At 38.5% G+C, this 27,442-nt stretch overlaps 6 protein-coding genes across 6 annotated transcripts; all 6 read left to right on the forward strand.

Moving 5' to 3' along the window:
• The first annotated feature begins 4,093 nt into the window (after positions 1-4,093).
• On the forward strand, positions 4,094-6,019 carry LOC134811340 (ubiquitin carboxyl-terminal hydrolase BAP1-like). The gene is made up of 2 exons (XM_063818127.1): positions 4,094-5,569; positions 5,755-6,019. The coding sequence occupies exons 1-2, from the start codon at positions 4,105-4,107 to the stop codon at positions 5,793-5,795; spliced, it is 1,506 nt and encodes a 501-aa protein (XP_063674197.1). The 5' UTR covers positions 4,094-4,104; the 3' UTR covers positions 5,796-6,019.
• Positions 6,020-6,160: 141 nt separating this feature from the next.
• On the forward strand, positions 6,161-8,261 carry LOC134811602 (transmembrane protein 138-like). Its single transcript, XM_063818575.1, has 4 exons — positions 6,161-6,337; positions 6,432-6,603; positions 6,798-6,885; positions 7,004-8,261. The coding sequence occupies exons 1-4, from the start codon at positions 6,213-6,215 to the stop codon at positions 7,102-7,104; spliced, it is 486 nt and encodes a 161-aa protein (XP_063674645.1). The 5' UTR covers positions 6,161-6,212; the 3' UTR covers positions 7,105-8,261.
• A 188-nt stretch (positions 8,262-8,449) lies between these two features.
• LOC134826342 (U6 snRNA-associated Sm-like protein LSm7) lies at positions 8,450-9,089 on the forward strand. The gene is made up of 3 exons (XM_063838679.1): positions 8,450-8,519; positions 8,688-8,810; positions 8,950-9,089. Exons 1-3 carry the CDS (start codon positions 8,450-8,452, stop codon positions 9,087-9,089), a joined length of 333 nt encoding a protein of 110 aa, XP_063694749.1.
• Positions 9,090-9,574: 485 nt separating this feature from the next.
• LOC134811600 (uncharacterized) lies at positions 9,575-11,764 on the forward strand. Its single transcript, XM_063818573.1, has 3 exons — positions 9,575-9,769; positions 10,138-10,270; positions 10,392-11,764. The coding sequence occupies exons 1-3, from the start codon at positions 9,644-9,646 to the stop codon at positions 11,333-11,335; spliced, it is 1,203 nt and encodes a 400-aa protein (XP_063674643.1). The 5' UTR covers positions 9,575-9,643; the 3' UTR covers positions 11,336-11,764.
• Positions 11,765-12,000: 236 nt separating this feature from the next.
• On the forward strand, positions 12,001-12,997 carry LOC134811413 (E3 ubiquitin-protein ligase LNX-like). The gene is made up of 2 exons (XM_063818209.1): positions 12,001-12,420; positions 12,664-12,997. Exons 1-2 carry the CDS (start codon positions 12,040-12,042, stop codon positions 12,904-12,906), a joined length of 624 nt encoding a protein of 207 aa, XP_063674279.1. The 5' UTR covers positions 12,001-12,039; the 3' UTR covers positions 12,907-12,997.
• A 5,097-nt stretch (positions 12,998-18,094) lies between these two features.
• Positions 18,095-27,357, forward strand: LOC134811684 (centlein-like). The gene is made up of 20 exons (XM_063818707.1): positions 18,095-18,248; positions 18,518-18,658; positions 18,807-18,965; positions 19,138-19,251; positions 19,356-19,559; positions 19,663-19,826; positions 19,985-20,168; positions 20,313-20,485; positions 20,633-20,747; positions 20,833-20,956; positions 21,762-21,874; positions 23,051-23,239; positions 23,360-23,698; positions 23,812-23,961; positions 24,966-25,104; positions 25,427-25,626; positions 25,744-25,929; positions 26,070-26,225; positions 26,662-26,926; positions 27,060-27,357. Exons 1-20 carry the CDS (start codon positions 18,138-18,140, stop codon positions 27,191-27,193), a joined length of 3,360 nt encoding a protein of 1,119 aa, XP_063674777.1. The 5' UTR covers positions 18,095-18,137; the 3' UTR covers positions 27,194-27,357.
• Positions 27,358-27,442: the final 85 nt, after the last annotated feature.

Consider the following 27,442-nt stretch of genomic DNA (forward strand, 5'->3'; position numbering starts at 1 on the left):
TCTAGGATTGAGCCAACTGGGTCATGGGACTTTTAATTTAACCCTCTACTATGGATCAAATTGATAGTTGAATACTTACATCAATCTGTGTAATTTTTTCTCGGTTGACTTCGCTAAATGATTGTTGTTGTTGTTGGCCCAGACAGTGCCGGTGGTTCTAACAACCATTTACAAAACGGGTTTATTAGAATACAATATAATATCTTAACTAAAACTAAAGTAACACAATAGTGAATTAAATATCATAAATGTCATGTACTCATTCATGCATAAAATTTATCAATAAAATTGACGACTAACGTAAATCCCACACACACACACACTTGTTTTAATTTGACTCATTATCATATTACTATAACATAAAATAAAACACACTGCACTCAGTTTAATTTTTGATAATTAGCAGCCAGCCCTTTTATTTTCAAAGTTAATTTTAAAGTCGTTAGGAATTTTTCGTGTGGTACTGTGTATGATGTTTATAATGGGAGATGCGACTGATCATGATAACATTATATGAATAGAATTTGGAAATTGTAAGATGCGCGCAATGAGCCAGGGGCTGTTATCAGTAGAGTGGCAGTAAAATAGCGATTCATCAGTTTGCCTAAATAGATTAAATAGTATAAATTAGAAAATAGTATGAATGGGTACTCCAAATCAATGTGAATATATGAAAAAAGAGTTAGTAATCAAATTACACATCAAAAAGATAACCAAATAGAGTGAAAAGGAGTTTTGAAATGCAACAATAACACTAGAAATCCACTAAGATATTTTTGTGAAAATATGACAGTAATTGCTTTAGCGCTCGATTTTCAAACTACGTTGTAAATTTTCGAAAATATGCGCGGCGCACCTAAAATTTTGGTTCCATTTAAAATGAATTTTTTGGCCAGAATTATATTTAATATATTTATATTAGTCGTTATTACGAGATATGTGGAAAAAATTTTCAAAATATAGCACCGGCGTACCAAAAATGAATGGCGCGCAAAAAAGCCTAAATTTTTACCACCTTTTTGGATTTTTACCCAAAGAAACATTAAGAAATTTGTTTTATTTTTATACCATCTTGTGCGGCTGTGTTTTAACTATCTTCATGCAAATTTTGTTGACATGTCAACAAAGTTAACTTGCTCCAAATATCAAAAAACATGGTTTTTGGTATATTTTTGGCCCAAAAATTGGCCCAAAATTTTTTTGCGATTTTATCCAGGGAAACTCAGTCCACATATTTTAAAACCACTTTTAACCGATTCTACGATAAAAAATACGTCTAGAAAGGTGTATCTGGAGTTTCTAGCGTATCGAGCAGAAAATGCCCGTAAAAGCCTAGTTACTATGTTATTTTACTAATTATGCAATGATGCTTTTAAAAGATTGAATAAAATAAAGTTTATTATCATATGGAGGGGTGCAGAGGCGGCTCGTGGGAGCTGGCTGGCAGTTTTGTTGGGGGTCCAATCGATGGACTGGGGGGAGGGGGGCTTGGGAGCCGGCTCAAGCTGATCCCTCCAAACTACCGATTACATTACACACAGGGCCTTGTAAATGTTATGTGTAACACTTTACAGGCGACAGCAAACGAAAACAAAAACTTATAACATGGGTGAAACAGGACACCACACGTGTACGATTTCAGCCGCGCAGTATCACAACAGTCAATAGTTCAAAGGGTCCTGGACCCCCAAATCGAGGCAAATCATAATAGATTACCTGTAGTGGGATGCGCACGATGTGCTTTGTAACGTTTACAATTAACTATGTGTTAAAACTGCGCGGCTGAGTAGTCCAGAGGTAGGATTGGACTCCCTACAACACAAAATTTCACGAAGATCATGCGTGCGCTTACATTAAAACGTATGATAGTAAACGAAGACCTTTAAATTGCGATTTGTTATTTCCTAACACTATTACTAATTACTATTTCTATTTTAAGCACCAGCCACCAGATAATAATTTAAAGGCGTCCACGGACGCCTGGACGCCCTCAATAGCCGCCTCTGGAGGGGTGACTTCTTAATAATTTATTTTCACCCCAAAGTATGTCTCGTTCTAGAACGTTTTCCTTGACAGTTAGACCATACGATCCCAAACGTTGTTGGTTGGATGTCGCTCAAATTTTGCAAAACTATATCCCTAAATTTAGTTTTATATGGATCGACGATTTGATTTCTTTAATTCCCTAGTACGAAATATCCCATTCTGTACAAGTTATGGCCGTAGTTCTTCCTGGTGGTATTATTACCTCTTGCATAGCAAAAAAAGGGGGGACCCATCACATAAAGTAAAGTAACATTCATGACATCACATCATCACACATGTCTACAAAATATTATCGCACTATGTGAACAAATATATAATAAATATTTCCCCACCAACATTAATTATTTATCAAATACAATATTTAAAAATTTTTTTATCGAAAACATTTATCCTATTATTATCCCAGTGGAATAAAGATTTATAAAACGCTTCTTTGCCACATAAGGATGAAACCAAAGATAATTGTTATGTTTCTCTTTATTCAGTGGTCGACCGGGAGCAGGATTCTGACCGGGGCCAGGATTCTGACCGGGGCCAGGGCCGGGGCCAGGGAGCCCCAATATAGCCGGGGCCGGTGCCGGGGCTGACCACTGAGAATTGGCCGGGGCCGCCCCGGGGCCGGGAAATCTTCCATTTTGCCAGGGCCGGGGGTAGTTTACCAAACTGAAGTCAGAAATTGAAACATGAATTTGATAATAATTTAGGCTGGTGTGATGCAATCGGGAGGGATTAAACTCAAGGTGCGCTTATCCTCACCGACTTGAGGATTAAACCGCAACTTCGTGCTGTGAACCAACTCAGGATAATCCTCATTATCCTGAGATCCATACTTAATTTCTAATCCTCAACTCGGAACTGAGGATAACCCTCAGCTGCTACTTTATCTGGACCTCGGGATTTAAAAGTAATCCCACATCCAAATATGGCTCGGTTCAGAAAAATTTACCATAAATGTTAGGCTCTGTAGTTTACGCTGAGCCGTAGTTTTAGCTGTAGTGCAGTATTTTTACTTTCTAGTTCTACGTATGTTTTATAGCAAATTTCTCGGAGACGATTAATTGAAAAGTCTGATCATCATACTGAGGAAGAACCACAGTTTTTATGTTACTAGCTGTAGTCTAATTTAAGCCGTATGTTGTATTTTTTATATTTAAACGTATTCAACGTAGACAATAAATTTTTCAGCTTTGAAATCTCATAATTACCATTAAATTGTGTTTGATTTTTTTCAAAAATGTGCCAAAATCATTCATGAAATCCCCCGCTGTGCCCCCGGCAAATGCATGGTTTTTGGCCGGGGTTAAATTTATTGGCCAGGGCCGGGGTTTACCCACGGCGATTTGCCAAATTTTGGCCGGGGCCGGGAAGGGCCGGGGGTTGTGATTTTGGCCGGGGCCCCGGTCGACCACTGTCTTTATTACTGACATAACTGGCTCCCTAAGTTCTTACTAAAACTTCATTAGAAACATTCCATGTAGCTGAGACACCTCACAGTAAGTAGACCAAAGTCTTGCTTGTGATAGGTGCGTCAATTACCCGCCGAAGCGGTGAGTTGGGAGTCCTTCCCCCCCCCCCCCCCCTTGGAATCATTTCGTCTGTAAAATTTTACACAATATAGAAGCTACAATAAGTTATTCACAAAATTTACATGAACAAATTCATAAAAAAACTCTTGCGCAGCACTCTGGTAGCTTTCCTGGGGATCAATTTACTACAGGCAGAAGATTGTACACACATTTGGAGCAACACCACAGAAAAGCTCGGCAAACTTAGAATATAATGATGGAACAAAATATTGAGTGACTTGTCTTAATTGGATGATAAAGTCTTTCTGTGGCACCTTAAGATAACTGGCATTGATGTGTTTAATTAGATCACTTTTTAGCTATTAATAATTAGATTCTGTTTGATTTTTGTAATCTGCCAACCCTCCCCTTGAGTTTGCTTTCTCCCTGACTCTATTCGTTGTGAATTTGCACACAGCACCCTTGTTTATATAGTAAGGTATAATTGCTATTTTTGCTTCAATAAATCCTATCTCCTTCAGGTAGTGAAGTTATGTCACGCACAGGCTCTTGGCTTGAACTTGAGAGTGATCCTGGCTTATTTACATTACTTGTTCATGAATATGGAGCTGAAGGAGTTCAAGTGGATGAAGTGTATGACATCAACAAAGAGATCAAGGGTCCTGTTTATGGTTTTATATTTCTTTTCAAATGGATCGAAGAACGCAGAGCTCGACGCAAACCAGGCAATGAAAATTTTGTAGAGGATCCTGAAGTCATAAACAGTATGTTTTTTGCTCATCAGTCAATCCATAACTCATGTGCAACCCATGCTCTTTTGAGCATTCTGATGAATATTCAAGGTGTAAATATAGGGCCAACGCTGAAGAGAATTAAACATTTTACTGATGGTATGGATCCTGAATCCAAAGGCTATGTTATTGGCAATTTGCCCAAGTTAGCCCACATTCACAATAGTTATGCTAAGCCAGAGAGGCAAAAGTTACCTGAAAAACTGTCCAAATCAGAAGCTGGTATAACATGTAAAAGTGCTATCGACACTTTTCATTTTGTCAGTTATGTTCCAATAAATGGCAGACTTTTTGAACTCGATGGATTGAAACCTTTCCCTATTGATCATGGCCCATGGCAATCTAATGAAGAATGGACTGATCACTTTCGAAGGATAATTGCTGAGCGATTAGGTATGAACATTGGGGCTCCATACCAGGACATTCGATTTAATCTAATGGCTGTTGTGAGGGATGAAATTGAGTCAGCCAAACGCAAGTTAATTATCTTAGTAGACCATAGAGCAGCTGTACTTCATAAATTGTTTTCTCTTACAAAAGATGAAGATTTGATTGCCAGTGTATCTAAACTGCCATTACCTGATCTAAACGAACTTGTCAAATACGAAATTCCTTCCCACTGCTACACTAAGGACCCACTGTGGTCTTCAATTACCAATCAAAGAAAGACTCCACGAAAGTGTTCTGCTAGTACTGATGTTGACGAATCAAATGATGAAGATGGTGTCTTGTCATTATGCAGTTCAACGGACACTACAGCAAACTCATTAACTAACGCCTGCAGCTCTTTTGAAGAGGGTGGGGACGATTCAAGGAGAACGAAAGTTTGGTCTGGGGAGACAAAACGAAAACGATCTAAAAAACAGTCCTTCAATTTACCAAACATTAACTCTTTGAACACTGATATAAATTTATACTCTGCTTATGAACTACCTCGGGTTAATCTTTCTAATGATAAAGATACCCTGGTATCAGAACTTAATCGTATAGAAACAGATTACATTGTGACTTTAGAGCTTATGAAAGAAGCAAAAGAGAAGAGAAAGCGGTTTCTGAATGATCATAACCATAGAAGTCATAATTATGACAAGTTTTTGTTTGAATTCTTAGCAATTCTTCGAGAGAATGGCAGGCTTCAGGAATTAATAGCGGAGACTGTCCCAGCCCAGACTTCAAAGAAAACTGTTTCTCAGTCTTCCAAAAAAAGTAAACTAAAAAAGTAACTTGAGCGGTTACTTTAATCATATAATACATTGTAATAAACTTTTTATTGAAATTGTTTACTCTGAAAAGTTTTTAAACAATGAATATTCACGCTACAATTTACTAGCTATAAGACAATAACTGATACATATAATACTTTTATCATGTAATGAATCTTGATACTTCAGTACACATTGGAGGGAAGATTCGTCAAAAATTTGCACTGTAAGTTACATCGATGTGTACTGTAAAACTATTGATATTGGCTTCTGTTAAGCATTGCCAAAACATTTGTATTGATCATTTGAGAAGCTTATTTATTTTCGATTAAGCTATGACAGTTTAAATTTATTATTTTCGAGGATTGACGTTCTGCTTATTCTTTTATTTATCATTTTTGTTCAAATTGTACTTATTGAGCTTGATTTATCAATAAATTATCATTTCTGATTATTAGTACTGTATAATTGTCTACATTTTTGGACTAACTTCAGATTAATATTTGATTACTATATTATCATTTTTGTTGCACAGTCTAAAATAATGTTATATCTTTTCATATCTTATCATATTATATCACCATGACTTAGAAAATGAAATAACATCGAGTGAAAAGATTCAAAGAAGATTTGGTGAATCTGGTGAGATGAAGGTTCTTCAGTACGGAGTGATAGCAACTCTCCAGCTCTCGCTCATGCTTATTGACATCATCATCAATACAGCATCAGAGCACTTTAGGAGCTCAGAGCTGCATCTCCTTGTGATGTACATGTGAGTGTAGTTTATTATAACTGTTCTTCATCTTCATTACTAAGAAAACAAATATACGCTGACAGCGCATGATCTTAATAATTTTTAATTTCAGTGTTCAAGATGTTTCGTTGGTGTTGGCTCTCATCATCCTTTTCTTGGTTTTCTTCAACACTTATGTATTTAAAGCTGGCCTGGTGGCTCTTCTCATACGGAAATTTGTTGCTACAATTGTTGTTACTCTCATCTACTTGGCTCTGTGCTTAGCTCTTCATGTCTGGGCTATGGTAAGTCCTAAATATTAAATATACAGTGATTTTAAAGATAAACCAATATAATATTTTAGGTTACTGAGATTTAAAATTTAAGAGCTGATAAAATTTGAATGAACTGGATATGGATTCTGACATTCTGATCCTTCTGACAATTCTTAATTAAGTTCACAAATTTTAAACAAACGTTAACTTAAACCTTATTGCAGAAGTTGAGGTGGGGAAAAGACAAGACTTTCTACATATGGGACGCAGGGAAAGACGGCTATCTTATCCTATATGTCTGTCAGCGAGCAGGTAATAATACTTTACAAAACAAACGGGTAGAAGTTTCAAGAGGGTCGAGGAAGTGCTTCTGAAATAGGGAAGGGGATATCTTACACCACAACTCTAGTGTTATAACACATATTTTCAGGCTCTGTGCTCTACTACTTCTTTTACAAAAGAACCACTCTGAGACTGGGGGACCCGAACTATTACAAGGATTCTGCTTGGCTCAGAGAACATGTTAACTGAGAAATTCAGTGAAGCTGGCCAGAAAGTTTGTGTACTATAGGGCCGTTCACATATTACATAGTTACATATTGGATAATTTGTAACACCCCTCCGTAATCAGTTTTACACATAGCTATTGTGTAAAAATTACTCTAGCGTAATCATTTGGAAACCCCCCTCCCCCTCGGCTGATTACGTAATATATGTGGACGACCCCTTGCATGTGTCTGTGATATTATCATATTAGTTACATGTATAAACTTGAAGTTAAGACTTTGCTATATTTTGAATTTTTCATTAGGTCGATACCTACTTCGATAGATTATGAACGCAGTGAAGCATTGAGAAGCATCGTTTTAATAAAGCATGAATAATTTTCCCTCTATAATTATATAATCTGTAGTGGAATAATCATATTATTATATTTATAACATTATTGTAAATCTAGTCACCATGTTCCCATTTTTCGTGACTGATTTGATAGAAGGAAACCTAACGCAGACTATTTACAGTACACAGTATTGAGTGTTTTTTTAGTCAGTGGTACTCCACTCTCAGCTATTATCTTAACTAATTATTAGTTTAGGATTTTGTCAAGATACAGGGAATATCGTGTCTCACAAGGTTGAAGGAATAAATTTAAAATTATAATTACTTACTTTGTGTTACTTTAAACATATTTATAGTAGGAGTTGAATAGCTTTAGGTGTGAAATTACAATGCTAAAGGTATTTTATAAGATGAATTGAAGTATAACTTGGCAGTTTTGATGAATTAAACTCTTATAAATTTTGATGAAATAATTTTGTTAAGTCATGACGGTCCATTAAAAATTCCGAGTTACTTCATTCGGATGCCAGGGTTTAATTCGTCGAAAATTCCAACTACAGACGTTAGATATTATTTATAAATGACACGCTTCCCAAATAGTGTCAATGCTGTACCGGATACACATTTTTGATACATTTATTTCAGTACTGCAACTGCATGGAGTTATTTTCAAATTAAATCCGTCAGACAATGTTTTGAATTTTAAACAAGGCTGGGTTTTAGGCCAACATTCAATCATTTATTAGAGAAATACGTTTATATGATGTTCACTTTATATTATTCAAACAAAAAAATTCATTGTAAATATATTTTATCCACGTAATATTTTCTGATACAACCGTGAACTTCAAGTCTAGTTTCATTGTTCAAAATTGCTGATGTTTTCTGAATTGACTCGACTTGACAAGATGCTACTATTATAAGTTTCATGTGTTGAAGACCAATAGTGCGGATTTACCCATCTTCTCAATAATTACACATCATAAATTACACATTATACATTATAACATGTCTCATAAAGTAAACATCTAGAGATATGTCTGAAGTAAGGAAGCCGCAAGACAAGAAGGGGCCCCACAAGAAGAAGGAGTCAATCCTAGACTTAGGTGAGATTATTTCAATATTTTCAATTGCCAAGCCTTTGTTTTTTTAGGTCGAGGACTGTTTACAAATGAAATCGTTACCAGTTTGGCCATCAAAGCTATTAGACTCGTTTTAGAATTTATTCCGTTTCGTATCATTTACCTCATTTCTAAATATATCCACCCCTTCAGCTCCCTACCTTGAGAAGAGAATGAGAGTTAAGTTTAACGGAGGGAGAGAAGCAAGCGGAATTCTGAAGGGTTACGACGCTCTTCTTAATCTCGTACTGGACGGTGCTACAGAGTATCTTAAAGGTATGTTATCCTACTCACATTGTGTATTATTGATCCAGGGAACAACTTGAGTAATTTAGGTAGACTATTCAGACTATTGAGACTATTGCTGTGAGAATTGTTACATTGTAAATTGTTTCTAATTGTTGCATTGTTACAGAGACGGAGGAAACACTAAAGTCAGGACAGAAGACAAGACCGTTAGGACTAGTAGTGTGTAGAGGGACCAACATCGTGACGATATGTCCGCAGGACGGAATAGAGCAGATAGCAAACCCCTTCCTCCAGCCTGATCAGTGAGCAGCAAGAAGAAGTTGGGAGGAGCAGGAAGATTGAAGAAGAGAAACTTGAGAAGCTTCACGTCTTGTTCCTGATATGAATAAAGTTCCTTCTGGTCATGATAATTTTGTAATGACTCCTCACCTCTTCTCCCTCATTTTTCTTCATTGCTAATTTTTGATAACCTTATGCTCACTTTTTTCTGAATCCAATATTTCCATTTTCTATAGGAAATCATTTTTATCAATTGATATATCACAGTATGATATATATGATCATTTTATTTGTTAAACGATTCTTATGATATATTTTGTATGAGTTGAAATGAACATTTTAACCAAACTCAAATTGTCTACCTCCTCATCTTAATACATAGTATAAAACCAACCTGCTGAAAACCAAACAAACTCGATGAATTACTGTTCTGTTATGGTACAAATTTAATTTCTCACAAAAATAAAGTATTCTAAGATAATATTATAATAATATAATTACCATTAACCATAACAATTATCTGAATTATCTTAGTTACAAGTAAAGTTGATAAGATAGGAGTTATGGTATGAGATCATGATATGAAGAAGAGTTTAGAGTCCAGTTTGGACTACAAAGGAAAGTACTATGAACTGAGGAGAGGTGCTAAAGAGCTTATCTTCGAAAATAGTGCTTATCAGGCTGAAATTCTGGAGTGTCAAAAGATGGTAAATCTTATCTTTAACCGTTTTTATGTAGGTAATTGTTCTTTTGAAGGCCTCATGTAGCCGGTGGGCCCGACATGATACGACATATCTCGACACGTCGGGGTTTGTCGGGATATGTCGGGGTGTGTCGGGGTTTGTCGAGCCTGGAGGCTACATGAGGCCTTTTTGAATTGAAAATTAGATGTCCACTAGTTTTCTTCTCGCCATTTTTCTAAAGTCAAAATCGTCGTAGTGAATTGATTTTCAGTTACGGATGTGTCATGTGAGCTTTAGTCTTTAGGTGGCTCACTATTACAACGGTGTCAATAACCATCCCTGATCCCACTTGTAAAGCAATGAACACTAACGAACGCTCTGCCCCCTTGTAGATAGCCCAGAGAGAGCGAGAACGTGAGCTGCTCCTGCAGCACCTGCTACAATACGAACAAGAGGCCTGGGAGTTACAGAGTGAGATGAACAGTGCACACACTGAAAAACACAAACTACTCAAGAAACAACAAGGTATACGTTGCTTTTATATGCTTGATTCTTCAACTTTTCTACACAGTGGCACTCGATAATTTCTAATTTAATGAATATAATACTTGATATATTTTATTGACTAAATGTCTTTATTTCCCAGAAGCGGATAAGAGAAAGAGAGTGAGACTCGACACACATCTGGCTGAGGCTGCTGCTATTGCTCAGACCGAACCTGACGGATCTGTCTCCAAGATACCTAAGATAAAAATAGTTTTTCAACACAAGGGGCCTGGGATAGCCCCTCAAGGCCCACAAGAACCTATCACTAAACTACAGGGCCCTGTCTTGGACATCAACACTGAGGCTAAAACAGCCATCAAAAACAAACTTAAGCGCAACAAACTAGACCCAATTGTCATCTCACTCCCTTCTGCCTCTATGAAGGACCCACTTCACCAACAATCAGTAAAGAGGCCGCGGCCCGCCAACCTGGGTCTAAACCTCACACCAAGCGGTCTTATTGCAGCTTCGCGCGCATCAGGTCTCATGATGTCCCCCTCGCTGCTCTCCCAGTCTCCAGGTAATATCCTGACCAGTCAGCACTCTCAACAGTCATACTCTTCCTCCCTCCCTTACTCTCCTGGTGTTGATCTAAATGAGCTGCTTGCGCGCGCTTCCTCCGACCACACCCCTATAGATGTATTCAGCGAGTCAGATACCTCCTGCAATGCCTCCCCAGCCAGCATGCTGCGTACTACCTCACCTGCTAGCATGCTGCGTACTACTTCACCTGCTAGCATGCTGCGCACCACCTCACCTGCTAGTATGCTGCGCACCACCTCCCCTGCCACCCTTCTTCAGGAGGACAGACTTGTAATGGAGGATCAGGACCATTTCTCCATGTTAAGTGCGTTCAAACGCTCTCCTGAGGTTCAAGGTGGCTTCAGAATATCTCCTAGTGCTTTGAGAAGTATTAAACAGAAAATAGACAGTATCAATGCTAGCCAGTCCCCTTGGAAGGCAGCTGCTGCCAAGGGTTTAAAATCTCCCAATTTACCCCATTTTCCTTCTCTGGAGCAAAACAAGAAAAGTAACGACTCTTGACGAGCTTGTTTGTTGTTCTTACTTTAATTTGTTTATAAGATATTGATTGTACAATGTGCTATTATATTATTATGATATGAGAGGTACCTTTATTTATTTGTAATTGTGTGAATCTTAGCAATTACTATTGTCCTTCATGATACTGTTACTGACATAGTAATCAGTTATGTTTGGCTTTGAAGGATGAATCTCAAGCTGATTAATAAATCTTTTGGATTGATATTACTGTTTGCTGAATTAAACTATTAAGGGGTCGTTCACATGTTACGTAATCACCGAGAGGGAGGGAGGGGTTTCAAAATGATAACGATAGTGTGATTTTAGCAATTGCTACGTGTTAAACTGATTACGAAGGGGGGACGGAAGAGGGTTAAAATAGGCCAAAAAGTGGTTACGTAATATGTGAACGACCACTAAATGATGTTTTTTAAAAGATTTGTCATCTTCCTTGATTAACAAAGTATACCAACGAGATGCAACCTCTTTTCAGAAAATGTCTAAGAATTGCCACCCTCGGCCTCCCTCTCTGTATACAATTATATTTTTCCAAAAATATTTAAATAAATTACAGACTTTTTGCCGTTCATATTTTGATATGGTAAATTTTTATAGATTCTAGTATTAAATATAATGTATAATTTCCAAATCTGAAATTAAACCATCAGTTGATGACAGTGTGAAGATGATACAACAATGATACTGAGATGGCAGAGGACGAAGAACGCAGATTTCTAGACCCAGGAAGTGTTAGTAAGCACCTATACTGCTCCATATGTATGGAAGTGTTTCTTAAACCACTGCGCGCACCCTGCGGGCACTCCTACTGTAGTGTGTGTATCGAACAGTGGCTGAAAAACCGCAAAACTTGCCCAGAGGACAGGAAACCCTTGCGGAGGAACCAGATGCACTTTGACTTTATCTTAGAGAACATTATAGGAGATCACAGGGTGGCGTGTCCGTTTAGGAGGAGGGGGTGTGATGTGGTGATCCCTCTAACTAACATCTCCTCTCACAAAAGAGAGTGTGATCTGAACCCTGACAATCTCCCTGACTTCCTCGCTCACGAGGCTCCTCCTCAACTTCAGGTCTGTGCAATCTTCATCAGAATCTCAGATACCTTTTATAAACGAGTTCAGACATCCTGATCTTCAACTTTAGGGCTTTAGAAATCAATGGTATTATGTGTTTTGTGATTTTATAGAACGTTTCTTAAATGGCAGATGTTCCTCTCTTCTAATATACATGACAATCAAGGTACATCGAAATAATAATAATATTTTTAATTTATGTGGATAGCGCTGCTGGAGAGTCATAATATTTAATTTCAGTTATCAAGGACGAGTGATTCTGACGGTTCTGATGATCTCGGAGAGGTACCTGTAATGTCACTAAAAATGAGACTTTTCAAGGGAAGAAAAAGAAAAGAGCTGTGCTCAATGTTCGATACTAACCATCTCTCCAAGACTATGTGTCTGGACGTCAGCTCGGATAAAGAGAACTCAGATAGTGACAGAGAAGAGAGCAGTCTACTTCACAAGAACTCCTCTCTAGTAGTAGTACTGCAGCTGTAGAGGACACTTGACTCTGCAGAGTTTTTAGATTTTAGTTTATAAATTTAGTTTAGATTTAAGTATTCTACTTTGGGATGACGAGATAACCTAATGCATAATGACGATTGTGCTATATTGTACATTTCTGGAATTTTTTAAGTGTTTGTTTTTACCACTAACGATAGACTGATAATTATTTTGATAATGATATAATATTTTACTGATACGTACTGAGTTACTTTCAACATTATTCCGGAGTATAATTTCATCAGTCACGTGTAACCAAACTTCCAATGATTGTTTTCTATCATTCTATGTGGGCCGATATTAAATGATCTTAAATCTTCTTTCTTTCCCTTCAAGCTGATTATTATGTACATTACAGCTTATTTATTCACTTTACAGGCCAGGTACTCTATAGTATAATGTCTTGGTACAAACCATGGGAAGCCTTGGATGAAATGACTGATCAATTGGAAGAATGGGCGAATAGCTTACCTAAAAAGAAGAAGAAGAAGAAGAAGAAGATTCCTAATTATTATGAACTAAGACCATGTGGAAGCTGCTACATGCTAGAGTATTCACCGAGCTCTAGAGCAGAATGTAAGGTATGTAGAATCAAGATAACGAAGAAGTGAATTGAGAGTGGGGAAAGAGGTACAAATGCAATTTACTGGAGGAGAATTTGATGAAGGTTATCAGCGTGTAGCTCCGATTTGGTTCCACTCTGCTTGTTTCTGGGGTCCGACATACAGGGCCCACAATCAAGACCCAAATAGAGATAGTCTGAAGAGTTACCCCGGGCTAGATCTCATCTCAGTGAAGGATCAAGAGCAAATGCACTTGAATATAACTGGACAATCAATGTCTGATGAAATGGTCGAGAATGCCGTTATAGCTGAAACAATTCGACAAGAAGAAGTGAAGAAAAATGGGGTATTTATTGACTCAGACCCATACGTCATAGCTGAGTCCTTAGTTGAAAAGTGGCTGTTTAACATCCCAAAAGCTGATGAAGTGAAACACTTGGTAAAGGTATCAGGCCTAACAACCGAAAAAGGGAAAAATAAGAAACAGGACCTTTTAAAGTTACTACACAAACAAAAGTTTGATAAAATACCCGAGGTTTTGACTCGTTCACTAATGAAGTATCTAACTGCAGCTGATTTAAAGGAAATACTGGGGCCTCTAAAACTTAAGGTTTCTGGCAACAAAGGTGAACAAGTTTCACGACTTGTAACTTATATTACTGAACACCAGCCAGCCCCTGAGAATGCTGCTATTGATATACCTGCAGCTGCACCCGCCAATATGAGTACTGAAACTAATGAAGATAAAGAGAACGAGCTAGATGACTCAGTTGTTGATGTAGAAAGTAGAAAGCGCACCCCTCCAAATGAAAGCAAAGAAACTACTCCAGGATTGGTATCACCTCTCAAGAAACTGAAAGTGCGGCCCTCAGGGGAGACTCTCATCATGGGTCACGTGACACTGTTTTGCACTAAATACTTGCGTGTTCACGATCTGAAAAGTATACTCGATGAACTAAAGGTGGGTAGAAAAGGTGTCAACAAGAAAAGTGATTTAATAGAACTAGTAACCAGTCAGGAGATTAGTTTGATAAAGGAGCTTTGTGCCGACAGTTTGCTTAAGTGTGCATCTCCAGAGGATTTGCAGGTACTGTGTCAGGAGGTGGGTGTTGAAGAAGGGGAGAGTGTAGAGATAACAACAGAGCTCATACTAGCTGCCATGTAGTGACCAGATTACTTATTTTACACATGTTACTCTCCTGTAGCTAACTATTGACTGTTCTTAAACTTACGCTGTCTTACATTGATATTTACATTTATTTTGCTTTTTAACTTTAAGAAAATCTGTAGATCTCATAGATTTAAGCTTTTTTTAACTGCGGAAATATGATTGACCAGGGATAAAGTTCAAATTATAATATTTTTGGGGGCAAACTGCAGACTATCATTTTAATTTGATTTTGATTAATTTATTATTAAATTAAGGGACATACCTTGCATACCATGTGCAGATTTTGCATTCATGTATTTCTTATGTGACAATTGAATTTTTTTTTTTTTTTTTTTTTTTTTTTTGGAAAACGAAATTAGATATATACAGAATAGTATTACAGGTTATATATAATGAATATCATCGTTGTCAAAAATAAAAAAAAGTCCATGGGACTGAAAAAATTAATTAACTTTCGATTCGAAAGAGTTAAATTCTAAATCATCCATGTTAGATAATTCTACAGTTCTATTTGAGGTTTTTCTAGATCCTCTTATACATAATAAAATCATTTTTCTAATTAAAAAAGATAACTTACACCGATAATAATTAATAATATCGTTGTAATTCTGTTTTTGTTTATATGCAAGTTTATTGCATAGTAGTTTCTCGAACGTCTTAGCCTGCGGTCCCATGCCACCCGTCACTGAGTAGATTAATGGAGCAAATGATCCGTGCTCTACATTTAAAATCCTTTCGTTGTAACATCTGGATTTCTGTTTCTCGGCATTCTCCATGACTTTCTTTGTCGAATGTTGAAGGTAGGAATTAGAATTAGGATTAATTACCTTAACATCGAAAAAAGCCACTTGGCCTGCCCTATAGAAACCACGAGCTTTTATATCCGGTCTCGCCTGGTCACCCGTAAGTGTCGAAGACCTCGTGAACTGCTCTCCTTCTAGTTCTTGAAGCTGAGGTTCAACTTCCACGTCCGAGCAAACCGTCTTCAACAAGCCTCCTAAAAAATCTCTAATTTCGTTGTGTCTGATAATGATGTAGCCACCAAGATGGCAATTTAGAGAATGGTTCACATCAAACGTTTTTCCACATGGACAGTGTGAAGGTAAACGATCCAGATCTAAGTTGTATCGCAATCTGATAGAATCCCTAAATTCAGATTTATTTAGAACGAAACCATGTTTTCTTAGTGGTAGACATGAGAGCCAATTTGAGCTCCCTGGTTCGCTAATCTGCTCCAAAATCCTTGCAGTCTTCTTGTCAACCTTTTTAAGTTTAAAATGTTAACAAGAAATGTATTAAAATGTTTCAATTGTGACAATTGAAACATTTTAATACATTTTTTATTTATTAATCTCTAGACTTTTTTAAATATGGTTTTAATAGTAATTTTCATACCCTCGTTTTTATTTCAAGAATTCAATATTGTTATTACAATTTAACTATTAAACACAAATTAATCTTCTATCACACTTATTTATTGTTTTATTTAATTCAATTATGTATGATTGTCTTACTAATTATTCGATAATATACTTAATCTTTCTTTTGATATTACGCCAGCACAAGTGAAGCGGTGTATTATTAATTACTGACCTGAATTTACCGACATATTCTGAGTTATATAACACAATAACACAATAACACAATAACACAATAACACAGGGTGTATTTTAGCTGATGTTAAAGGAATGATAGGTTCACGTTGTGTCAGAGGTATGTTTTCCTTACAATCAGTACGACAGTTATCTAGCAAGCATGTGGCAGTATCTTACAATGAGAAGAGATTGCCAGTGAAGAAGTTAGAACCCACACAGGACCAGGGACCTCATTACAACAGATCCTACAAACAGTTCAGTTCATGGCTCAATAGTGGTGGTCATGCGGAGGTATTCGAGGGGTGTCTCGTGGTCGGCAAAGTTATTAAAATTTATTATCAGGTACTGTGCAATAAAGGACTAATTACATTATACATGATTAATATAATATTTGTGCATTACGATTAGAACTAAGATGTCACTTTAGTTAACCTACATAAACACATATTATACTTTATTAAAATTAGATTTAAGTTAAAATACACAAAAAACTCTATTAAATTACAGGTACCACCTGATCCTGTTATATCCGATTTAATGCAACAGAAAAACGAGCTGTTGGAAAGTATCAGCAGTTTGACACATGAACATCAAGTTAGTTTATTATAATTTACACCTTTATTAGTACTCTCACGTTGTTTTACATGTTGGAGTTCCACAATGGTAAGAAGATCCCCTGTCTCGTTTCCGGAGTATGTGTAAAAGTGTATAATAGAGCTCTGATTGAATACTCAGATGTAAATACTAATTATGTGAGTAATATAATATGCAGTGAAAGGTAAACTTTGTGATTGCAGATGCAAGAAACTTTGCCCCTGTTGATGGTTGACTGGGGACACAAACACGTTGGCTTTGCTTCTTTGTCTCCCGAACAGACTGTTCCGGTTCAGGGAGCCCACGTGATATGTAAACTGCTAGCAGCGGAGCGTGCTCAGCTTGCTATAGGACACCCTAGATACGAGAGACATAATGAGGCGGTCCTTCAGGTTACTATAGCAACAATACCCTACTTACCTTTCAATACATAGTTTCTATACTACATCTTAACAAAACATTTTATAAAACCTGTTGATATTTCCTTATTTTCAGTATGTGGGAACTCTGCCGGCTCCTGAATCTTTAGAAGAACAGAAGAAAGAGTCTCCTGACTCCTTCAAAGAAGAAACACAGGACCAGTGAGGGGGCGAAATGACAATTGAATAATTAATAAGTCAGAACTGATTGGGTAACTGGACGGATCCACATGGGGTTTGAAACTGTCAGTTAAATTGGAAATTTTGTATTGTTTATTTGGCAGCAGTCTTCGCTTTCGAAGGTTCCACTTGGTTTTTAAAGCAATCAGCTTACAGCACCAATGAAATGCACGAGCAGGTACTTCATGTAAGAGAAAGTGGTACCAGGGCCAATTGAAACTGACAACACTTAGAGTTTTAGTGTTCTGATTTACCATCTGCATTTGTTGTTCAGTAGACATTCTCTGACAGTTATTCGGGCAGTTACAATTTGGTTTGTTAAATTTGGTACGGCGCGATGCAACATCTCCTAGGAAAGTGCCAATTTCAGCAAGTTGACTGGCACGGACCGCGCGCGCGTTTATTAATTTGTAAAGGCATGTGTGCGGACATTATTTTAGACAGTGAATTTTGGCCCTCACTCTGTTTACTAATTTATGAACAATGGATGACGTATTTATAGTTTGATTTCGTTGCTTTTTCAATGTTTTATATGTGCAACATGTAAACACGTTTAGTTGCTTGCTAAATCACTGATTTCTCTTAAATTCAAATTTTCAGACTAAAGTTATATTCTGGTTCCGAGGATTTTGTTATCGACATTGTTCCCAAATAAAACTCTAACTCTGTAGCTTGATGTCTGACTAAGTGTAGAGTACTTGTCATGTCGCCGTGTAGACAATGTGAGTCGTATGTTAGGAGAGTTACTCAGTTAGAGGTGGAACTAAAGGAGTCCCAGGAGGATAGGAACTTTGTTAAAACTCTCTGGAGACAGGTAATGTTAGAGTAACAGTTATTATTATAGTAGTATTTCAAACCCAGGTTTGGTTTAAGTGGGTATACACTAAATTTTCCCAACCCAAATGACCTAATAGCAAGTTCAGTGACTATCTAGCGCACTGTTTCCGCATTTAAATAAATATGAGGAGCAGCCTGGCGAAGAACGGCTGCTACAGCGTCGTGTTTTTGTGAAGTTAGGAGTTGTAATACTAAGAGTATGAGCGGTATAATAATTAGCAGCTTGTAATATTCATCTTATCACAGGTACAATCGGAGCATGCAGACATTGGATTGATAGTAAACACGGTGCTGGATAGAGTAGCCCAACAGAATGAAGATAAAGATAACAATATTCTACAAATACTTCAAGATAAAGATGCTCACATAGCCTCCCTTACTCAAGAGGTACCCAGTTAACATTCAACCATATATATGGTATAATCTCTATATTATGTACTCCCGACTCCGTCCCTCTGATCCCAGATATTCTGTCCTTCAATATGTTAACTCTATACTCCCCCTAGGTTTTACCTCTATAATATGTATCACATAGGTGTCTTGGTTGAGCGGCTCGCTAGAGCAGGAGCGAGAGGAGGCAGTGAGGTTGAAAAAGGAGTGGGAGGAAAAGCAGGATGATCTGAACGAGCTTATTAGTGAACTTGAGGAGCAGATCGCTGTTAAAAACCTGCAGATCTTTGATCCTGCCAAACAGGTTAACACATTGGCAACCTTACTTTAATCTTAATTGTTGTTATCTTATCTGGCAGTATGATTTTATTTCATTCGCTTTTTTAACACACAAGATCTCCAGTCATCGTGCATTATGCAACCATACTGCTGACATTAAGTATCTTACTATTGCATTAAGTATTGTGCTCGCTCAGGAGAGAGAAGTGTTGGCAGAGAAGCTGGACCAGAAGAAAAGTAGTCTTGAAAAACAGTTACTTAACATGCGTACTGATCTGAAATCATGTGTTTCACAGATGGACTCGCTCAAAGTAAGTGTTGCTAGAAGAGTAATAGTAATACTAATAGCAAGACAAACATTTGGTTAGTGAGTTAGCTTTCCCTTTGTGCCGAGACTTACTGCGCTTGTTTGCAGAGGAGACACGAGGAGCAGGTCGAGGAGAACTGTAATCTAAAGAATGTGTTGGAGTCTAAACATGTAGAGACGGAGTCTCACAAACTGATAATCTCCGAGTTGAAGGAGAACCTCGCTCAGAGGAAAGAGGAATCAGCTCTACTCAGACAACAGCTCCAGCTCACTGAGGCAGACGCTGCTGGTGCTCTTAGAGCTCTGGAGAAGGTAATGTTAACCCTTTTTAGACATCAACTCCAGAGTGAGGTTAAGATACAGGTCCTGGAGCACGAGGTTCTAGACTTGGTGAACTAACTCATAATAACCTCAGAGTGACAAGGCACTGAGGGAAACTGAACAGGAGGGGCTGGTAAGAGAGCAGACAGCACACCAAAAGGAGGAGAAACATCGCTCTTCTCTGGAGCTCCTTCACGACACTATAGCTCAACTAGAGGAACGTGTTACTGAGCTGGTCAAACAGGAGCAGGATATCAGGCTAGTTTCTTGTTTTGTGACAGTAACTAACATATTATTCATCTCTCATTCAGCTTACTGAATCACGACAGTAAGTAACTAACATATTATGGTGGTTTAAGTTGATTACCATGATAACCTGATAATGAGTGGAGATACTGACGAGATTTAACCCTCAGAGAGGAATGTTTAAAGTTGAAAAGAGCGGGGTGTGAGGGATGTAGTGACCTGAAAGCAGCGTTACAGATCAAGGAGAGGGAGCTGAGAGAGGGGGAGAAGGGTCTGGAACTTCTGTCACTTGTAAGAGACAAGTGTGCTTCTTATCTCACCAGACCTCTCGCTTCACAGGACATCCCTGATGTGGTAATTACTAATTAATTAATTAATTGGATATTACCAAATTTGTATTTATTATTTTCATTATATGTTGTTTCTCGTTTTAATATGACTCATGATAGCTTGACTGGAATAATGGGCAGCTGAATGGCTACTATCTTACAAATACAGGTAGATATAATACTGGGCGATGTTGCAGCCTGTAATGAAGACTTGGAACGCTCCTCCAAGCTGATCAAGCAGCTGCAGATTAACTGTCAGGAGAAAAGTGTGGGACTGGCAAAACTTCAAGAAGTTCACGACAACCGATTAGAGCGAATGAGTAATCTGCAAGAGCACTTGAGGTGAGATCATGGCCTTAATTTTTGTATGACGGAGTCACAGCTTAACTTTAGTTGCCCGTTCTGCCCGATACTAGTATCCAGTACTTCAGTTGGAGTGTTAACAACCAGTAACCATGACAACCAGTAACTATGACACATATCTATCAGCGAAGTGCTGGACGAAGTGAAGGCTCTAGACAAAGACAGATGGAAGGATCTGAGCTGTGACTTTAGGGAACTTCACCACAACCCCCAACCCCTCAGACATGAGGACAGTTCCACAGTAAGTGTAGTTATTTTCACCACCTCTCCTCTCACTTCTCAGTCATAAGTACAGTTCCTGGGTATGTTATTTTCCTTATTTTCAGGTTTGGGCGGATCTGGCTCACTATAAGACGGGTTGTTCCAAGTTGAAACGAGAGTTAGATAGGCGGCAAGAAGAACTAGATCAACTCAAGTTACAGCGGGTCTTGGACATCAACACTTTTAATGGTAAAACGAAAGTTTGATTTTAACACCAATGTCATTGAGGCCCTGATTAGTGGTTAAGGCTTGCACTACTTTCACATATTCTACCACTTCTGATAAAATACAATATATTCGGGCTCTCCTAGACCTTTTCCTTCAAATCAAGAAATAGTTCTGTTTGTGTATTGCTCGCTCTTCAGGTGACCGATCCGGTGAAATAAACTCAGTTTTATATCGCTGTGACAGCCTGAGTTTGAGCTTTGAACAAAATCTAATGACTTCCTAATGATACTTTGACAGGTCTAATTTCTTTTTTAGCAGATTTATTCCCATCTCGAGCAGCTTCAAAGCGTGACTTTTCAACCATTTTCCAAACATTTCACAAGTATCATTCAGATCCATTCCTGCATCTTGAGACCATAGATCACATCATTTCTGCTACGATCTTCTTTAGCTACAACATTCTAAACTACTTTCTTGTGTTAGATACATATTTCATATCTATGTATATTGTACACTAACACATTAAAAGACATTTCTTTGCTAAGCCTCTTCCTTGTAGCCTTATGTTACATTTTGAGCACCCAGTCACAGAAAATGGCCAGCAAGTTGTTTCTATGAGTCAGGTCACATATTAAAATGGCATCTTTTCCTCCTTTAAAACATGTTCACAGATTAATTCTAGCAGTCAAAATATTCAACACAGCACAATAAATTTGATACAGCCTAGCCTGAAGCACACATTACTGTATCAGTAACAGGACCGAGAAATGGCGAAATTGATAATAATTTAACCTAAGGAAATTTAGAATATGTTGTACTGTTTCAGAAATGAAAGCAGCAGTATTGGCTGACCAACAGGAATGCGAGAGAAAGTTACGTGTTGCTAATCATCAGTCCATTTGCGGGTGTAACCTACAACTCGAGATACACCGTGATAAGGTACGTTACAATTGTAACAAGCACCGTGTTACTGTCAGTGCACACCGTGTTACTGTCAGTGCACACCGTGTTACTGTCAGTGCACACCGTGTTACTGTCAGTGCACACCGTGTTACTGTCAGTGCACACCGTGTTACTGTCAGTACACACCGTGTTACTGTCAGTGCACACCGTGTTACTGTCAGTGCACACCGTGTTACTGTCAGTGCACACCGTGTTACTGTCAGTGCACACCGTGTTACTGTCAGTGCACACCGTGTTACTGTCAGTGCACACCGTGTTACTGTCAGTGCACACCGTGTTACTGTCAGTTGCACACCGTGTTACTGTCAGTGCACACCGTGTTACTGTCAGTGCACACCGTGTTACTGTCAGTGCACACCGTGTTACTGTCAGTGCACACCGTGTTACTGTCAGTGCACACCGTGTTACTGTCAGTGCACACCGTGTTACTGTCAGTGCACACCGTGTTACTGTCAGTACACACCGTGTTACTGTCAGTGCACACCGTGTTACTGTCAGTGCACACCGTGTTACTGTCAGTGCACACCGTGTTACTGTCAGTGCACACCGTGTTACTGTCAGTGCACACCGTGTTACTGTCAGTGCACACCGTGTTACTGTCAGTGCACACCGTGTTACTGTCAGTGCACACCGTGTTACTGTCAGTGCACACCGTGTTACTGTCAGTGCACACCGTGTTACTGTCAGTGCACACCGTGTTACTGTCAGTGCACACCGTGTTACTGTCAGTGCACACCGTGTTACTGTCAGTGCACACCGTGTTACTGTCAGTGCACACCGTGTTACTGTCAGTGCACACCGTGTTACTGTCAGTGCACACCGTGTTACTGTCAGTGCACACCGTGTTACTGTCAGTGCACACCGTGTTACTGTCAGTGCACACCGTGTTACTGTCAGTGCACACCGTGTTACTGTCAGTGCACACCGTGTTACTGTCAGTGCACACCGTGTTACTGTCAGTGCACATCCCCTCCCATCAATGATTAATATTTAGTGCTGCTTCATGCAGTTAACTGTTAACACGGATATTTACTTTTAGGAGCCTTTAAGCGTATACTAATCGTTTATCATGACTATTATTCTGTTACGATGACAACTCCACTTTGTCTTACCATGATCACCCGTCTGTACTGATTTATAAAACACACACAGATAGAAGAACTATCAGAACGAACGGAAGCTTTAAACTCGGAGAACATAAAGCTGATATCAGCGTTAAAAGCCGCGCACTCCAGAGTCTCAACGCTGGAAGATTGTGTATGTGATTTTGAGGACTCTTCCACTCAGACTAGTGTTCAGATAACAGCTTCTGTTGGGACTGTTACTGATAATATTATACAGGTGAGAGCCGATAGGAGGGCTTTATTTCAGCATCTTTCACTCGAGCTATGTAATCATTGGTAATATCTGTTAATATTTTGATTAATCTCAATTAAATATTTGTTTTATCAATATTATCAGGTGAAAGATAACAGTAACCATGGTAACAGTGATAATTTCTCCAACACCCTGACTCTTCTGAACAAGTTAACAGTTGGTAACCATGGTAACACAGCAGAGCAGTACAACACAGTTGCTAATCAGGAGAATATAGCCCCCTCCTGTCCCACCAAACCTAGTAATACAGCGCGTAACAAGACTACTAAGAGAGCTGTGTGCACTAAAACTATAGGTTGTCAGACAATAACCCGCCCCCCTGTAAAGGTTCTGCAGAAAGCTCCAGCTGCTCTCAAGATTAGACTGGCTTCTCTTAATCAACAAGTAGCCGTGCTTACCAAGGCTAAAAATAGACATTCCAAGGTATGTTTTCATGCTTACAAAGTAGCTTTTTGTAACAATATACTGGAAATGCTCCAGTAACCATAGAAACAAAGGTCAGGATATGCCTCAATAACCATGGTAACAATAACCAGGAGATGGCTGAGGAGGCAGGCAAAGTAGAGCGATTAGAGTCCCAACTATCCACTGCACTCCGGCAACTTTCCTCTTCTCAGCACCTCGTGACAGGACTAAACGAGGACGTGAGGGCAGCCAATCAGGAGACACAGAATCTACGAGACCAGGTAACCAAACTGAGCTACTCCCAGGGGTGTAGGAAGCGGGGGGGCAGGGGGGGCCATCGCCCCCCCATGAAATCTGGGCAAGGGGCCAAAAAGGGCTAACTTTTTAATTTAGGTTTCTAAAATTTTTTTTTCCCCCGAAAATTTTCAAAAATTTTCTAAGTCAACAATTTTAAACGTTTTCTTGGAAACTACTTTTGTTCATGTTTCATGCTACCCTGATCATTCTGAGCCAAAAATATATTTTTCGGTTTTCGAAGTTCGATATACGATTTTGGACTCGAGGGTTTCCCTTTGTAATGCGCTCTCGGAAGGCAGGCCTCCGCTTCGCAATACGAGCTCGGAAGCGGGAGCTCTGCTTTCAGAGGTACGTATCGAGGATGACTCGGACCGAAAATTTTCTAAGTAAAAATTTTTCAAAGTTTTTCTGGAAAGTTTTTCTGGAAACTACTTTTGTTCTTGTTTCATGCTAGTGCTACCCTGATCATTATGAGCCGAAAATATATTTTTCGGTTTTTTAAGGTCCGTACCTACATTCGGAAGGTTGTGTATGTGATACTGATTGGTTTCATATACTAATTACTAAATTATAGAAAACGTGATATTTGGCCCACAGATTTAAAGGAAAATACGCGAATTTGGTCCTCAGATTTAAAGGAAAATGCGCAATTTGAAGCAGAGAACTGAAAAAACGTGAAAAATCCCGATACCGCACATGCTGCAATTTCCTTTTGTCCTTACCTTCGAAATTCAGGCTTTGGCGCAAAACGCAAACGAATTTAGGCTGTGGCGCGAAGCGCCAAAAAATATTTAGAATTTGGCCCCCCCATGAAGAAAATCATTCCTACACCCCTGGCTACTCCCTAGACTAGGTGACACTGGGATTTGAACCCTGAACTTTCTGCACTAACCACCTGGCACCTAGCCTCTAATCAAGCCTTATAAGGCTCGAATACTGCGTTTGTAGCATATTAGTTATAAGCCGCTTATAATTGAGATTGTTGCAGATGCAGGAGATTGAGAGAAGTGGGCTGCGGCAAAGTGAACTGGCTACTTTACAAGAAAAGACTGTGGAGATCAGAAAACTAAATCACCACAACAATCTGTTATCTTCACAGATATCAAAAATTAACTCTAACTTGTCAGGTGAGATAATTGTATAATGTATAATGTATAATGTATAGTGTATAATGTATAGTGTATACTTACTTGTATAGTATATACTTATCTTGGTAACAGAGTGTTAGCATGATAACGGGGTAGCAGAGTGTTAGCATGATTATCATGGTAAAATCACTTTTGCCCAAGACGAATACTAATACTAACAATATAAATGATGAGAGAGAATTAGTTTTACTGTTCTTCCTAATGCACCCCAGATATGCCCATGGCCATATAAATTTCCACCTTGTGCCTCAGATGTTCCTCAAATGTTCACTTCTTTACCCCCTTAATTATTTCTGTGTAGATATGGAGAAAGAAGCAGAGGATAAGAGTCTTAAAGTTGCAAAATTAGAAGAGAAGTTATTGAGAAGCGAGAAGATAGTAAAACAACAGAGATCTGATAACGATCTCATTCGACAAGAATTAGCTACAGTTAGATCCTCAACTCAGCAACACAGCAACAAGACTGAGGAACTTACCAAACGACTCAAGAAAATTCAGGAGGTTTGTTTATAAAATTAAAGGAGAACAGTAAATCTTTGTGATTTTAAATTTTGCGTAGCGTTCTTCGAAATGTAACCATGGTAACGTGTAACCATTTAATCACTCCATATGTGACAGGTATCAGACAACAGGAAGAACTACATAGATACACTAAAGTCCCAGCTGAGCAATGCTAAGATTAACCTAGAACAAGCGACAGCTCGTAGCGCTGAAAGTAAAGCTGAACTGGATAATAAAACTAGGGAGCTGAGAGGACTGACCAGGAAACTTGACGGACAGGATAAACTAATATCTGAAGTTCAGGTTTGTAACGCTTATCGTAACGTGTAACCATGGTAACGTGTAACCACGTCCTGTCTGCAATGACGATACCACTCAAATAGTCTGTAACCATGGTAACGTGCTACTAGTATAAGTGAAGTTGCTGACGTGTTGAATTCCAGGTGATGGCATCCCGCCAGCTGGAGGATCAGGGGAGAGAGTTCTGTACGGTGGAAAACGTCCTGAACAAGAAACTTACTGTTTTGAGCAAGAGAACTATGGAGTGGGAGAAGTGCATACGACAAGCAATAGGGAAAATAGTGGACAAGATAAAGCAGGTAAACATTAAGGGCCCATGCTTGTGCAGGAGCTGCATTTGCACTCAATATCTGTGTTTTGGTGACCCTCAGGTCCTTTGGTTACATACATTTGTCCGAGACAATTTCAACTCTGACAATCCATGCTTAGAGGACAATATTATATTTAACTAATTCATTGTGTAAACTTGTATGTAATTGACTGATTTGAAAGATTTCAATAAAAAAAACAATACTGTGAGATCTGATAAAGGCGTAATTTCATACCGTTCTAATAGTGTTGTGTAACTATATTGCGACTGTTTTATTTAATATTTGTGTGTACAGGAGAAAGACAGAAGGACAGTAGCCAGCAGTTTGAGTAGTGTTGAGTATAATTAGTAGTGTAACCTGGTTACCTGGTTACCTGGTTACCTGGTTACCTGGTTACCTGGTTATTTAATATTTGTGTGTACAGGAGAAAGACAGAAGGACAGTAGCCAGCAGTTTGAGTAGTGTTGAGTATAACCGAGCAAAACACCTCTCCTCCTCTCTCCTCCAACTGAGCGAGGCTGACTTCCACGACATCATGAGCTCTACTAAAGTTAACAACACCTCTAGCTCCGAATCTGCTGAAGTCTGGAAGGGACAGCTGGCTAAGATACTCAGTCTAGACGACTTTGGGCCCGTTTTAGCTAACAGTCTTTTCCAGCTTTTCCAGGAATACGCTAAAGTCTTGTCAGGTCTGTAGTTTCAGCATAAACACCTTTTGAAAATGACTGTCCTATTAATGTAAATAACATGACGTATTGTATTATATAAATCCCAGCTCAACCAATATGTGGTGTCCATGTTAAATAGTGAGTATTGTTTCAGGTGAGAACAGTGAGTCCTCCATCCTGACTGGAAACAGTCGAAGTCTCACACATTCCAGTGAGCTGAACTCTAGTTACCATGGCAGCTCTGATCACACTCCCGTCTCTGATCACACCCACGTCACACTCAATTAATTCAGTTCCAAGACAATTTGCTTCAGTTTTATTTACCAATTTTTATTTTAGTTTTGTAACATCAGAATATTTAAATATGACCTTTATTATATTATTTCTCCGTACATATCAAAATTACTGTATTATAAACTTTAACATTTTTTATAAATATTTTTGTTGTACAACGAATGTTTATTGCTTCTCTTACTGAAAAACAAATATTACAGAAAATTAAGTCGTTTGTTGTTTGATTTGTTCGAAAAATGAACC

Source organism: Bolinopsis microptera, chromosome 2 (genome assembly GCF_026151205.1).
Source record: "Bolinopsis microptera isolate Bmic1 chromosome 2, MBARI_Bmic_1.0, whole genome shotgun sequence".
In the NCBI taxonomy this organism is placed as follows: Eukaryota; Metazoa; Ctenophora; class Tentaculata; order Lobata; family Bolinopsidae; genus Bolinopsis; species Bolinopsis microptera.